Below are 13,642 nucleotides of genomic sequence, written 5' to 3'. Positions count from 1 at the left end.
TTTGAAACATGAATATTTTCTGAAATTATGAACAATTTTTGTAAAACAAGATGTTTTATTGAAATTTCTGTTTTTTTTAAAAGAGAAACATAATAAAATTTGGAAAAGAAGATCATTTTTTTGAAATTCCTGAACATTTTTTCAAACATGAACATTTTTGGAAATTGTGAACAAATTATGAAAATGAGAACATTTGAAATTCCGAACAAATATTTGAACAAAAGAAACGGGAAAAGGAAAAAAGGAAAAAGGAAAGAAAAAAGAAACATAAATGCAAAAAGAAAAAAGAAACAAAGAAAGAAAAAACATAAATAAGAAAAGGAAAAATAGAAATCTGGTTCATGAAGATTCTAGAAGGTTCACAAAACCAACCTTGTTTGTTTGGGCTTTTGCTTCTGCTTTTGTGGCTTTTTTTATTTTGAACAAAAAACCATAAAAGCTCCTAAATACGTGTTTTTGGGGCTTTTATGACTTTTGATGAATCAATATAATTATATTTAGGTCTAAAAATCATAAAAGCTTCAAAAGCATCTATTTATAAGCTTTTATGGCTTTTTCACCAAAGTGAAAAAGCTGCAAAAGCAGAAGCAAAATGCCTAAAACCCGCTGGGAACCTGTAGAAGATTCCCAAAACTACCTACTACAGATGGGCCGGTCCAATCGCTCGCTCGGTCGCCTCTCAGCCGGGCGTCCGAGGAGGAAATAAAAAAGAGTGGGCCGGTTAGTCTCACGGGCCAAGGCCCTAATTCTTCGTTTTTCCTTTTTTTTCTATTTGACTGATTGATACGGAGTAGTTGTGTACGAGAAGCTTCTGGTCGGCGGGGGTGGCGGTGGATGTGGAGATTACTCCGGCGAGGTCTGCTTCCGACGAACCACCAGGTGCTCTCCCCAAGACCGCTCATCTCACCCCGCTTAACTGCACGCAGATTGTTTTGTGGGCGTCGCCTAGTATTTTCGTCAAACAGATTGCGCGCGCGCGCCCCTGCGGTCCCTGTGGCTGTGAGGTCTGCTCAACTGAAATTGCGGTTCACTGTGATGCCGGATGCTATGTTGGGGGACGAATCGGGAGAGTTGAGGGGGGATCGCTGGGAGGTGGGTTCACAAATTTAGGGTTTAGTTCAGACTTTTGCGATCAATTTGGTCTGGTACCGATCATTCTGGAAATCATAGTTATTACACACTTCTATATCTGTCAGTTCAGTTGCAGCGGCTTCAGAGGATTGCAGAACTGAATGCCTATGATTTTTCCATACTCAAAGATGGCATTTCTCTGCTTGCTGTTCTGTTCTTCAATTACCCAACTTGGTTTGCACCTAGCATTGTGCTTCTGTTTCTGCTGGTGGATTGTCACTTTATTGAGCAGGTATCCGTTTCATGCCGAACAGTCAGTGAGGTGTGGTCCTGGAGAAAGGGCCAAGATTGAGATGGCACCACAGTAGGTGTAAAGTGCTAGTCAGATTACTGATGATCCTAATCCCCTGTCATGTCAACTGTATAACCTGAGTTGGCCCGTTAAGATTCAATGCCCCTGTTCTTCTAGTGGTCCTATGTTGCTTTGATGCCATCTAACATAATGAGTTTGGCAGGATTGAAACAGACCTTGCCACTGGCCACACTTATCGACGAGTTCATCTCTATCATGACAATAATTGGTGTCCAGCAGAAGAGAAGCACACGCATGCCATTGGACCCCATAGGAAGTTTCACCTAGTTGTTGATGCGTAACTTCGTGTCATCACCTGAGGGACACAACAAGTACTTGTTGAAAGTAACAGAGATCTGTAAAGTTCTCGATTGCTTTGTGCCTTGTAGTAGGTAATGTATTATCTACATGTTTGGTTTCTGGCCCGCCTAATCTCCGTTTGAAATGGCTTTGCTAGCAACCTTTTCCATGAGTGCTTTGCTCGTTTAAGGAAATGGCTTCCATGATAAGCTATATGCGCACTCAGCTGGGGTAATGGTTAACGGTTACATGGTAAAGCATGTGCTGATGTGCACTACATTATGCAACCTTTTTACAGAAGTTAATGCAACTACGTGGAGATCAATGGGGGCTCCAAGCTACTAAACATAGCTAGTGCGCCAAATAAGTGTCGTAGTAGACTTTTTCTATTTCTTTTGAGTAATTTAAGAATACAATAGCATATGGAACATGATATATAGTTAACTAGCAATTCCATTCTCATTCTAAAACTCAGTAAAGCAAACATTTTTGGCCTTCTAAATATTATGTGCCAGACATATTGATGCAGAGGGGGCTCTGTTGATTTGTTGTTGTATATAATCTACAAGAACTCTTCTGCTGCTATCTCATTTTAGAACCGCTGATTCATTTCATGTAGGAGGGTTACTAATAATTTGAAAATTCTCTAGCAAAAATTTTTAGATTTACAAGTGGGATTAAATTTATTTATGACACTCCTAACTGTGTTGCGTGTTTAGTGTTACTTTTACTAGGAAAGGATACAAAGTAGGACCTTCAGGAAAACTACTTCAGGTTTAATTTCTTAGAAATGCCAATGGACTTTCATGTTCTAGCATCAGATGTTTACATCTAAATTTTTCACTCAAAAGGCCTGACATTGAGAAGTCTACTATCTGATTTTTACATCTCAAATTTTCACTCAAAAGGCTTGACCTTGAAAAGCAGATCAACATCTGTTTCTCCTTTTAGGGAGTCCAGGAGGACTATTTGGTGTATGGTGTTATCTACTCCCTCCGTTCCTAAATATAAGTCTTTCTAGAAATTTCAACAAATGACTACATACGGAGTAAAATGAGTGAATCTACACTTAAAATATGTCTACGTACATCCGTAGGTTGCAGTCCATTTGAAATGTCTAAAAAGACTTATATGTAGGAAAGGAGGGAGTATTTCTCAATAGATGTTGCTCAATTATGATTAGTTCCGGACTTGCGTTGTTTCAGTTACTGTCTCGGTGCATTTATATCAAGACATGTATTCCTATTACTGCTCAGATTAATGGATCTTTTCTGTAAATAATAGGTTGTCTTGTCGCATTTGGCCTGAGTAATATCATGACCACACTCAACACTGATTTCGAAGAATGTACATAAATTACTTAAAACATATATTTTTACTTTATTCCATTTGTCTGCTAATGTTGGAATGTGAACTTCACATTCCCTCTTCCAGTATCGCATCAATAGGAAAGTCATTAGATGAACTACTCAAATGATAACACATGAAGACCACTAACATAATTATAGTTAGTTTAGTTTTTCTCTTTCTTTATCCATGTTTTTTGTTTCACATTTTTATGATGTAAGCATGCATTGCAAGCCATGAAAAGTAACGACAAGCATGCTAAAACTATTGATGGAGGCACTACCAACTTCTCTTAGGACAGACAGAATTATATCATCGCATTTCTAGGGTTGGATTAAGAAGTCAACAACCCATTTAGTACTAAAAGAAGTTACTAAAAAGTTGCTATCCATGATTAGTGATCTAAAGCGAGTGCACTATGCAGTATGCACTGCAAATAACTAAACAAGTTTAGAAACTTCAGTGGTTACCTGATTTTCAGGTAACTGGTTTGGCAAGTCTTACCAGTGCATGGTGGTACCACTTCCCCACACATGCACACTTTCTGTCTGGAATGGACACACATATACATTATTACCTTTTGGAGCTTATCTCATTGATGACATCAATAGCAATATGCTTGCACAAGTTCCAACCATGCTCTTTCTTTTTATCCTTGTGATCTAAAAGCATCTGACTGACTCCATTTGGCCTTTGCTTTGTGGGCACAATAACATTGTTCACAACACATAGAAACACAATGAGTTGGAGGAGAAGTCGGCATGCACAAGCATTGCCTGCATCGCTCCAAAACTACTCCTAAGTCCTACCCCCCACAAGCCACTTCATGGCGCTCACTGTTGACTTCATACAATGATCATTCAGGACATGCCCTTTGCTATTTAGGAGAAACCATCAAATGCTTGAGTAATTGCTAGTTGAAAGAGTGGCCATTAGGCCATTACACACTTATATTCCATAGTAGTCAAAACATATTAAATTTGTTTCATGCACCTTCTTGGAGGAGAATAATTACATCTCTGGTCTAGATGGAGTGAATTAGGTTTAATACCGACCAGATCATTTGATCATTAAGAAAGATGTTTCTCTTATGAGTATCATCATGATCAGATGGCATGGTAGGCACAAAACCCATTCTCTCAAATGTGCTAGCAAAGGTTCTAATTCTTCGGCAAACTGACTTCATCATAGTCATCTAGGGATAGGAACACCTCGTCTAAGCATGAAAGCTCCATGTCCTCCTCGTGGAAGCTCACTTGCGAATCGTAGCTCGACTCGAACACCCGACACACCACCCAATTGCTGCATTCCTGCGATGATCATCCATGCATGTTGGACACGTTTGTCATGCGTATATGATACTGCTAAATGCAGAGTATAAGAAAATGTTAGATGCGATAACATGTATGCAGCACTCACTTTGTCTGGGTGGTCTTTCTTCTTGTGAGACCGCTTGCGTGAACTACCTGAACTGCTGGTACCCCCATTCCCGTCAAGTAAGTGGTACTCATGCATAACCCAGTTGGTTTTGGTCGCCTGAAAGGGCTCCCCAATGGAGAAGACGAGTGTCTTCTTCAGGCCGACATGAGAACCGCCACTACTTACTGCCTCATCGGCACCGATGGGATTCCAGCACCCATTTCGTGAGGTCCTACTCTGTGTTGCTTGGCTAAAGAAGTACCACTGGTTCCCTGCTTGAAGTGCTTTGCCTTGAAAGAGTTGTCAGAATCAGGACTAGACATTACTTGTGATATGTACAAAGGTTTGTGAAAGAAAGTATTATGTACATACCATTCAGCTCCCATGGATCGTAGCGATTCTGAGGCAGCGTAGGGACGATGTCAGGTCGGCATGGGAGGAGAGCCGCCTTGCGGCGGAGGAAATGGATGACGAGTTCTTCGTCGGAGGGGAAGAAATGGAAACCAGGAGGAAGGTTAGTAGATCCACCCATATATGCTGGAGTAGATAGAGTAGAGGAAGATGGAAGGCTGCGAGCGGGTGCTTGCTTCACGTGGTTTCTTAGTAGTATTTATAGGGATTGTATGCGTGTGTGTATTTGTACGTAGAGAAAGGGAGAGAGAGGGAGAGACGTGCAATTCAAGGAGTGTTGAAAGGTTTTGAAGGCGGCTGCAGCATGGTTGCTTTGAGAAGCCTGCCAACTTAAGTGTCATGCTTCCTTTTCCTCACCATTTTTATATGGAGGGAGCTAATGATGCTATGCCAACACTAATGTTGGATTTGGACAGAGTATGTCCTATATATTTGATGTTCGGAGCACTTACTGCAAATTGCTCTACTGTTTAGATGGATCGTTACGAACTAACAGAGCCCATCAATGCATGCATGCATGGTGCCTCATCATGCTCTACATATTTTATAACAAAGCCGGAGAGCAAGACAGACAGTTTCTTGCCTAGCAATGATGCTGGTTTGGGTGTCCTCAATTAGGAATTTAGGATAGCCTTTTGCGGATGTATTTGATCTTCGTTGACTCTGCTTGGATATGTTACATTGCATAACCATCTCATCCGTCCAAAGTTTCAGTAGCAGACTCTTGCATCATAATCTAGCATGATGCTTGTGTGCTACTTTAGGTACACTTCAAAGTACCATGTCTGCCCAAGAGAACTGTCAATATAGCGTAATATCATGTGATCGGAGTTTTCTCAATCCTGACATATGCCCATCCATATCTGAGATCAGGAGAAGTGAATGACGAGCTAGGTGAGATGACAGAATCAACAATTGTCTTGTTTAGGTTGCACGCGCAAGTAATGCGAAACCTCATCTTGCCACTAAATTATTGTGCTGATTAGACCGAAGTTTTGACTCTCTCTTATTTGACGTGTGTTGGATATCATGTAGATATCAAGCAATCATGCATCAAATAGCACCTTGAATTTGTTTGGACCAACAAATAGTAATTTGATTTGGTTTTGACCGCTGATATGCATGCATGTGATCTTTATAGCCGAAGTGCATACTATGTTTCCCAGCCCCAATATTTCAGGGATATTTTCAAATAATTGCAAACACAAAATAATTTTGTTTGTCACTTCTATTTTTGAGGGCAGTACCAGATGTTTCATATTCTTCAGGTTTTAATCGTGTAGTATAGCATACATTACTCGTGTCGGTTCATGTCAGTGCAAGTGTTTACCTGAAGTGAACTACTAGTTAGCAAAAGAACCCCCAACTTGTATTAGAACAATTAAGGAAAAAGTCTTGGGTTTGATTTGTTAGATCGTTTGTTTGGGTGTGTAAAGGCTATCCTAGAGACCTAGACTTGCCTATATTTCTTTGCCCATATCATGACAGCTTAACTTCTCACTGGGTGATATGTGAAGCAAAGGTCAGGTCCAACACAACTGGGCATGCACCATCAACCGTGTTCTGAAATTACCAGCACAAATGGGGCTAGCAAGCGTCCTGCGTCCCCAATAGTGGAGTGGGTCTTGTGAGTGCCTTCACTGTATAAATTTTGTCTGGCATGGGTGCATTCCTCCTCCTCATGTCATGCAGTCGTCACCCTTGTCCAACCATATGCTTTTTCATACATCTTGACCATCGTCATAATAATCCCCCAGGCCAGCAAGTTGCAGCAGAGAGTTCAGTGGAGTTGTGGCAAAGTACAAAGCGCATCACTTGGAGATGAAGCCACTCAAGCTCCTCCTGCACTGCATCCTTTTCGCCCATCTATTTTGTGCTCATGTTTACGAACTGCTTCATCAGAAAAGAAACGCATCAATCATTTCAAGTTACTTGTGCTGGCTCGGTTTGCAAGAGACAGAAATAATTTGGCAGGCATCACTATTATGACAATGATTCATGACACTATCTATGACGGCGACGCTACGCTGTTGAGTATTTGGGTAAAATACCACCTTGCTAAGTAAGCTGTAGCCCAATTGGTAGGAGACACATCTGCCTATGGCAGAGTGTGGCTTATGTGTCAGCTGGCAGAGAGAGATTAGTTTGTGTTGATGCGTGTGGATAAGATGTTAATCTCTTGAGATGATATGCTAAGTTGCTAACCACTACCAGTCCCTAATATTTGGTGAGATGCTTATCTTGGTGCATGCAGGTGCAGGTCTACTACATACAGGCTCAACAACCCTCCCGATGATCAGAATCTTCCAGGTAAGTAGAATCCTAACAGCTCAATCTGTGGCCTCATATAAAAGAAGGAGAAAAGAGTAGAGATGATAGTCAATCATTCCATGGTGCACACACTCATGCATGCACACACTACTCGCTGCACTTTTATCCTGCCTTTTCTTGCTCTCTATCTAGCCATTCTCTTTAGGAACAGTTTTTGTGCATGCCGTGTCTCTTTATGGCAGGCCATGTCCATGTAAGATTGGGCAAAGTCCATGCACCACTTGAGCTAGCTAGGTGCATGCAGATGAAGTGGTGGCGTGGTGCTGGTGGTGGCATGGCAGCAGCAGCAGCAGCACCAATGAAAAAAATAGCGTGCTACAGCAAAATAGCGCCGACCTCAAAATATGCTATTAGCGTGCTATATCGTGCTATAGCGTGCTATTAGCGAGACGTTGTACACTGATATATTTAGCGAGACAATTCTCAAGATGCTATTAGCGAGGTTATAGCGTGCTATTTTTTTCAGTGAGCAGCACACGTAGAGGTGGGGGTACCTAATAAGTCCCCGAGAGGGGAGCCCACGGATCATACAAAGGGAGCTTTGATCTGCGGGGCCGTCCGCTCGGGTGACGACCTGATGACGCAGTTCTGCATCTGCATTCCATTCTCTGTGACAAGGGAACAAGTCGACAGGATCTCCAACGCTAGTACGAGTGTCCTTGCACTATCAGCTCAGCTCCGCACATGTTTCATCTTCGTATTCTTGCGTTAGGAGCACTTGGCTAGGAGTTCTACATTCCCATGGTTTGTTTTCTTCTAGATAGATAGACAGATCAAAGACTCTTGTGTGCCTGAATTAAAGCTACCAACTACATCCTTGGGTCAGATAACATGATGATAATAAGCTAAATTTGCATGGGAAAATGCTACTCTTTGCATGGGTGCACATATGAATTTAAAAAATGACTTTTTCAACTTTTGAAAAATTGTGAAAAAGTGCATACGTGCAGAGTATGGATAGAAACTTGTCTTTGCATTTTTTTTAAACAAAGGCCACCTATGGCCTGCAAAAAAAAAGAGAAGAGAAATAGCCTTTTGTGTTGGAATTTTTTTATAGTTTCGCATACCTACGACGTGGAAAAAAAAGAAAAACTCTTCACAACAAGTGAAGTAGCCTTTTGTGTTAGGAGTTTTTTTTGTTTCACACAGTTTGCAAATGATCATATTTTTTACCAAAATTTATAGGCACAAATTTCTAGTATTATTTACATGTATGTTTTTTTTAACTTTTCAAAACTTAGAGAATGTGATTCCTTTTCTAAGTTTCTAGTGCTCTACTATTGTGTGCATCTATGATTTTCTTCCTAACTTCTCAAAACATGGAAAATGTGGGTTTTTTTCTTAGTAAAGAAATGGGTTATATACATCCATCCATGTCCTGGAAATTTATGTTTTTTTTTAGCTGGGAAATTTACGTTCTCCATATACGTACATGCTACCTCAACTGAACTTTCCTTTTGAGCTCTCAACAGGGGCAGTATGTGTTTAATTAGATATAGTTTGATTTGGGCTAATCTGGCGTGCATCGGCATGGCATCGGTGGGTCGTCCACTCCTCTCTCTGCCTATTTTGGGGGCTGGAATGTGCTCTGGCCTCTGGGCCTCTGGGCTATCATCTATCCCCTCTGCTACTACTGTTGCAAGCACCAGTGCACCACCATGTGTGGCCTCGGCGGCACTGCACTGCACTGCACTGCCATCCCAACATGCCATCATCTGCCAGCGGCACCACGGTGGATTGGTGGGTGGTGTTGGAGGGAGCAACAGCAGGCCAAGATTAGCTTCGCTCGTCAGCTTCTTTCCATCTCTTGAGATGAGCCCCTCTTTCCCGCTGATTATTGTTCTTCATATGTGCTGTTTGTTGCAGTACATACGTTTCTGATGGATGATTGCTTCATCTTCTCACATACTCCAGCTGCATCTATCTCTCTCGTGTACCCAACCCATAAATGCATGGGAACCACCGACGGTTACAGCTTGAAAACGGTGTTTGCTTGTAGCTAGACTGAACATCGTTTGCAAGACCATGACAAGGGAGGAACGGATCAAACAATCGGAAAGATTGCGAGGCCAGGCGACATAGACCCCCCCACACATGTTGCTGTCTTTTTGGTGCGGCGTTGGTGCGGGTCTATTTTTCTTGCGTACTATCGCTGACGTGTATGCTACTAACTAGCTTCGATCGACCACTATCGGTGATTCCTCTGCCCTCCGCTGTCTAGTGTCTACCTACGGTGGATGGATACCTTGTGGAATTATCAACCTGTGTCTCCTGTGGATAGGACACACTACCGCACGAGTCCACACTGCTTTGAAAATGGCACACCGGACCAAATTAGCAAACAATGAATTGCAGAAAATACAGGTGCAGAGGCCCCTCTCTGTTTTTTGTGAAATGAAGATTGCAAGCCTTCCTAAGAACGAAACCTTCAAACTGTGAAAATCAATCTCCCAACATATTCAAATTGTTAGTGTTATTTTTGTCCAGAAAGAAACGTGTTTAAATTGACGTTGAATGTCCAGTTTTTGCCCTGGGAACCTCTATCTTCCAACTCAAACGGCTGACTCCATGGGTGAGCTAAGACCTCCTGGTGTAAACAAAACTAGTCTCAATGCGGAATCTTATTCCAGTATATTGCTGCTGTGATGCAATGCCGTTCTCCCCACCATGTATGCTTAGCTTTGGATTTGTCATTTTATTTGCCTTTGTGCTGCAATCAAGGGAAGAATAATGCACAACTAAGTGGAACATTTCATCCCCGTGAACCACTTGTTTGCTACTATCAAGCACTCCATCTCTCAGAACTTCAGAAGTGTGCAGACAAGGAGCAAATGGAGCAAACCGCTGTTTTGGCTCTGGTTGGCAGCATAAGCGGCCTTGCTGTACAGGAGACATCCCTACCATGCGGAGTCAAAGATGATGTGGTGTTCCTGAAAGAAGAGCTGGCGCGGCTGCAGGGCTTACTACAAGATCTCCATGACAAGCCAAGGCCAGGACATGCCATCAGTACCATGGCCACCTCCGTCCGCCAGATCGAAGATTCCATTGAAGACGCTGAGAATGTCATTGAAGATTGTGAGTACATGGAGAAGCGGAACAGGCTCTACAAAGGATTCATGCGTGCTACAAGGTGTGCTGTCTTACCATGTGATGTGACCACCCTCCATGAAGTTGGTTTTGAAGTACGGCCTATAAGAAGGAAGATTTTTGGTATCAAGGATCATATGCATAGCATAAGTAGTAGTATTGTCGGTGTTGATGGGTTGTTAGACATGCTGACTGTGGAGAGTGCAGAGAGTTCGTCCCCTCCCTGAAGCAACTTCGCCACTATCTGTTCATACTGATCCTTGAAACCAACAAAGGCCATGTCATCTTGTAAACTCTGAGAGGAGGGGTAAATTTATCATCCACATCTTCAGTGTGGCTCATGGGTGGTTTGGGAAAACAACAATTGCTAGAAACATACTTACTGGACCTGAGATAAAAAAAAACACTTTGTTGTAACTGTTTGGGTGTCCCTTCCTAAAAAATAGTACAACTTGTTAGGATTTGATTAATCCTATTAATCCCTGCTTTTCCTACTTGAGGCGGTTGTCTCGTGTCCCTTCGGACGCACCCTTTCGGGGGCTATATATATATATATATATATATATATATATATGTGTGTGTGTGTGTGTGTGTGTGTGTGTATAATCCCATCATCAATGAGAACAACTATTCACTTTTATTTCTTTGTCTTTTGTCTCTCTCGTTCTCTAGTCAAAACACAACTGACATACTGAAGCATATTTGCAATCAAATCGTCGAGTTCAGCAACAACATTCGGGTGTATAAAGTGGAGAAGAAGATATATGAGTTGTTACTATAAAAGAGAATATATATTTTTTGACAGTGTGTTGGAGGAGAATACTTGGGGTAAAATAAACAAAGTGTTCTAAAAGATGATGGATGGGTCAGTGCCTTTCCAAATGCAAGTAACGGCAGTAGAGCATTGTTAACCACCCGTAGCATGCCCGTTGCTACACAAACAAGATATGCGATGCCAACAGATGTGCATCCTCTTAGTCGTATGGATAATGAAGCAACTTTGGAACAGCTGCATATAAACCTCCTCACGCAACTTGCCATTGAGAAAGCGTTATGGACATCAAGTTGAGAGATAGACCAATGACGAATAGAAGCCACAGCAAGGAGAGTGCGGACAGTGGTGGGCCGCCACAAGAGTGAATGTCTCATCATAGTCGGAGGAGCAGAGCTCCGGGCGGCAGGAGGAGGGCGCCGGGTCCAGGCGGACAGAGAGCAGGGCGCCGGGCTGCAGGATCCGGGCATGGGCAAGAGGAAGACGGCCAGCGACTAACGGGGACGACCGGAGATGGGCTAGGGCGGCGGAACCGAGCAGGGGACGGCTGGAGACGAAGTAGACTAGGAGCGGGGCGCACAGAGTTGCGTCGTGCGGGAGAGCGAGGCTAACCTAGCATCTGATACCATGTTGGATAAATGAGCAACTGACATTCACTGATGGCCAAAGGCCAATACATATACATGTGTGGTAACGTGCAGGAAACCCCTTATACAATTGGGATGTACAGAAAGGGGACTATACACATCTAACAGTATCAAGTTCACCGCTTCCTTACTCGGTCCAATACCCTTCTGAGTTGAACAATGTCTGACGTCAACCTTGATGTCATCCGATCAAGAGATGGCGGTCGTCTTTGTCGCTATATATACATGTGTGGTAAAGTGCAGGAAACCCCTTATACAATTGGGATATTCAGAAAGGGGACTATACACATCTAACAGTATCAAGTTCACCGCTTCCTTACTCGGTCCAATACCCTTCTGAGTTGAACAATGCCTGACGTCAACCTTGATGTCATCCGATCAAGAGATGGCAATCGTCTTTGTCGCTCCCCCCCCCCCCCCCCCCCCACCCGCGTGCTCTCGGTCGCGTATGAGCAGACCATCATAGTTGACGCAACCCTTACAAAAGGAAGAAAATATAACAAAAATTAAAAGAAGTTTTCTAAGAAAGAATTAATTAGTGGCCTTGAAATTAACCTTTAGGAAGAAAATAAAAGACAAACAACGACAAAATTTGCACCAATTTACACAAAAATTGTGTTTTTATAATATGCAAAACAATCATGTAATAGTGGAATTTTTCATAAAAATAAAGTTTCCTAAGAAGGAATGAATTAGTGGCACTGGTATTACCATTAAAGAAGAAATAAAATGAAATAAAAACTAAGGCAAAACCAAAATAATAAAGTTTTCTGCTCTCTTCGTTCCTAAATATAACTTTTTTTTAAGATTTCATGAACTACATACAGATGTATTTAGACATATTTTAAAATGTAGATTCACTCATTTTGCTCTGGATGTAGTCCTTTATTGGAATATCTAAAAAGGAACGGAGGGAGTAAGAAAAATGAATTGATGGCTTTGGTATTAGCCTTTAAGAAGAAAGAAAATGGAATAAAAATTAAAACAAAATCAAAATAATAAAGTTTTGTAAGAAAGAATGAAAAATAACAAAATAAATAATGGAAAAAATTGCACACTATTTACAAAGAAATTGCACTTTTTACAATATGAAAGAATAAACGTATTATAATGAATTTTCTAAAGTAGTGGCATTGGTACTACAATTAAAGAAGAAAGAAAATGAAAAAAAATCAAAATATTGAAGTTTTTCGAAGAAAAAATGAATTAGTGGCTTTGGTATTACCCTTTAAGAAGAAAGAAAATGAAATAAAAACTAAAAGAAAATCAAAATAATAAGGTTTTCTAAGGAAGAATGAATTAGTGGCATTGGTATTACCCTTTAAAAAGAAACAAAATGAAGAAATAAATCAAAAAGGAAACAATGGCAAAAATTGCACACGATATACACGAAAATTATGCTTTTTAAAATATACAAGAATACGCATATAATAGTAGATTTTTTGCAAAAGAGAAGTTTCCTACGAACGACTCAATAGTGGCATTGGTATCACCCTTAATGACTAATATAGAAATAACTTAAACCAAACCAAAATCATAAAATTTTATAAGAAACAATGGAATGGTGGCATTGGTATTACCATTTAAGAAGAAAGAAACCAAAAAAGCTACTTTCTATAACATGCAAAGAATAATCATGTAATAATCTAAATTTTGCATGTATTTTATAGTATTTGTGTGTTTGCATTTACACGCACCCAACATCCCAAAAATACCCCAAAACAAAAAACAACAAATAAATAAAAAGAAATAACAAAAGCAAAAATAAATAGAAACAGAAAAATAGAAAAGAACAAAGGAAGAGAGAGAAGGGCAAGGGCCGGTCACAGGTAATGGGCCTTAGCCCATTAAGGATGGCCGAAAATCTGTGGCCAGTAAAAAAAATCCTAAAACAAATCTCAAAAC

General features: G+C 41.0%; 2 protein-coding genes across 2 annotated transcripts; one reads left to right on the top strand and one right to left on the bottom strand.

Annotated features, from left to right (window-relative positions):
- Positions 1-792: 792 nt before the first annotated feature.
- LOC120973478 (putative disease resistance protein At1g50180) lies at positions 793-10,945 on the top strand. The gene is made up of 3 exons (XM_040399138.2): positions 793-879; positions 7,155-7,210; positions 10,052-10,945. The coding sequence occupies exon 3, from the start codon at positions 10,063-10,065 to the stop codon at positions 10,543-10,545; it is 483 nt and encodes a 160-aa protein (XP_040255072.1). The 5' UTR covers positions 793-879; positions 7,155-7,210; positions 10,052-10,062; the 3' UTR covers positions 10,546-10,945.
- Positions 3,967-5,313, bottom strand: LOC109750725 (NAC domain-containing protein 104). Its single transcript, XM_020309674.4, has 3 exons — positions 4,862-5,313; positions 4,490-4,779; positions 3,967-4,380 (listed from the first exon to the last, which is right to left on the bottom strand). The coding sequence occupies exons 1-3, from the start codon at positions 5,019-5,021 to the stop codon at positions 4,231-4,233; spliced, it is 600 nt and encodes a 199-aa protein (XP_020165263.1). The 5' UTR covers positions 5,022-5,313; the 3' UTR covers positions 3,967-4,230.
- Positions 10,946-13,642: the final 2,697 nt, after the last annotated feature.

The sequence above is a fragment of the Aegilops tauschii genome, chromosome 2, assembly GCF_002575655.3.
Source record: "Aegilops tauschii subsp. strangulata cultivar AL8/78 chromosome 2, Aet v6.0, whole genome shotgun sequence".
Lineage (NCBI taxonomy): Eukaryota > Viridiplantae > Streptophyta > Magnoliopsida > Poales > Poaceae > Aegilops > Aegilops tauschii.
The sequence above is the reverse complement of the archived record's forward strand: the minus strand, read 5'-3'. Positions and strand labels throughout refer to the sequence as shown.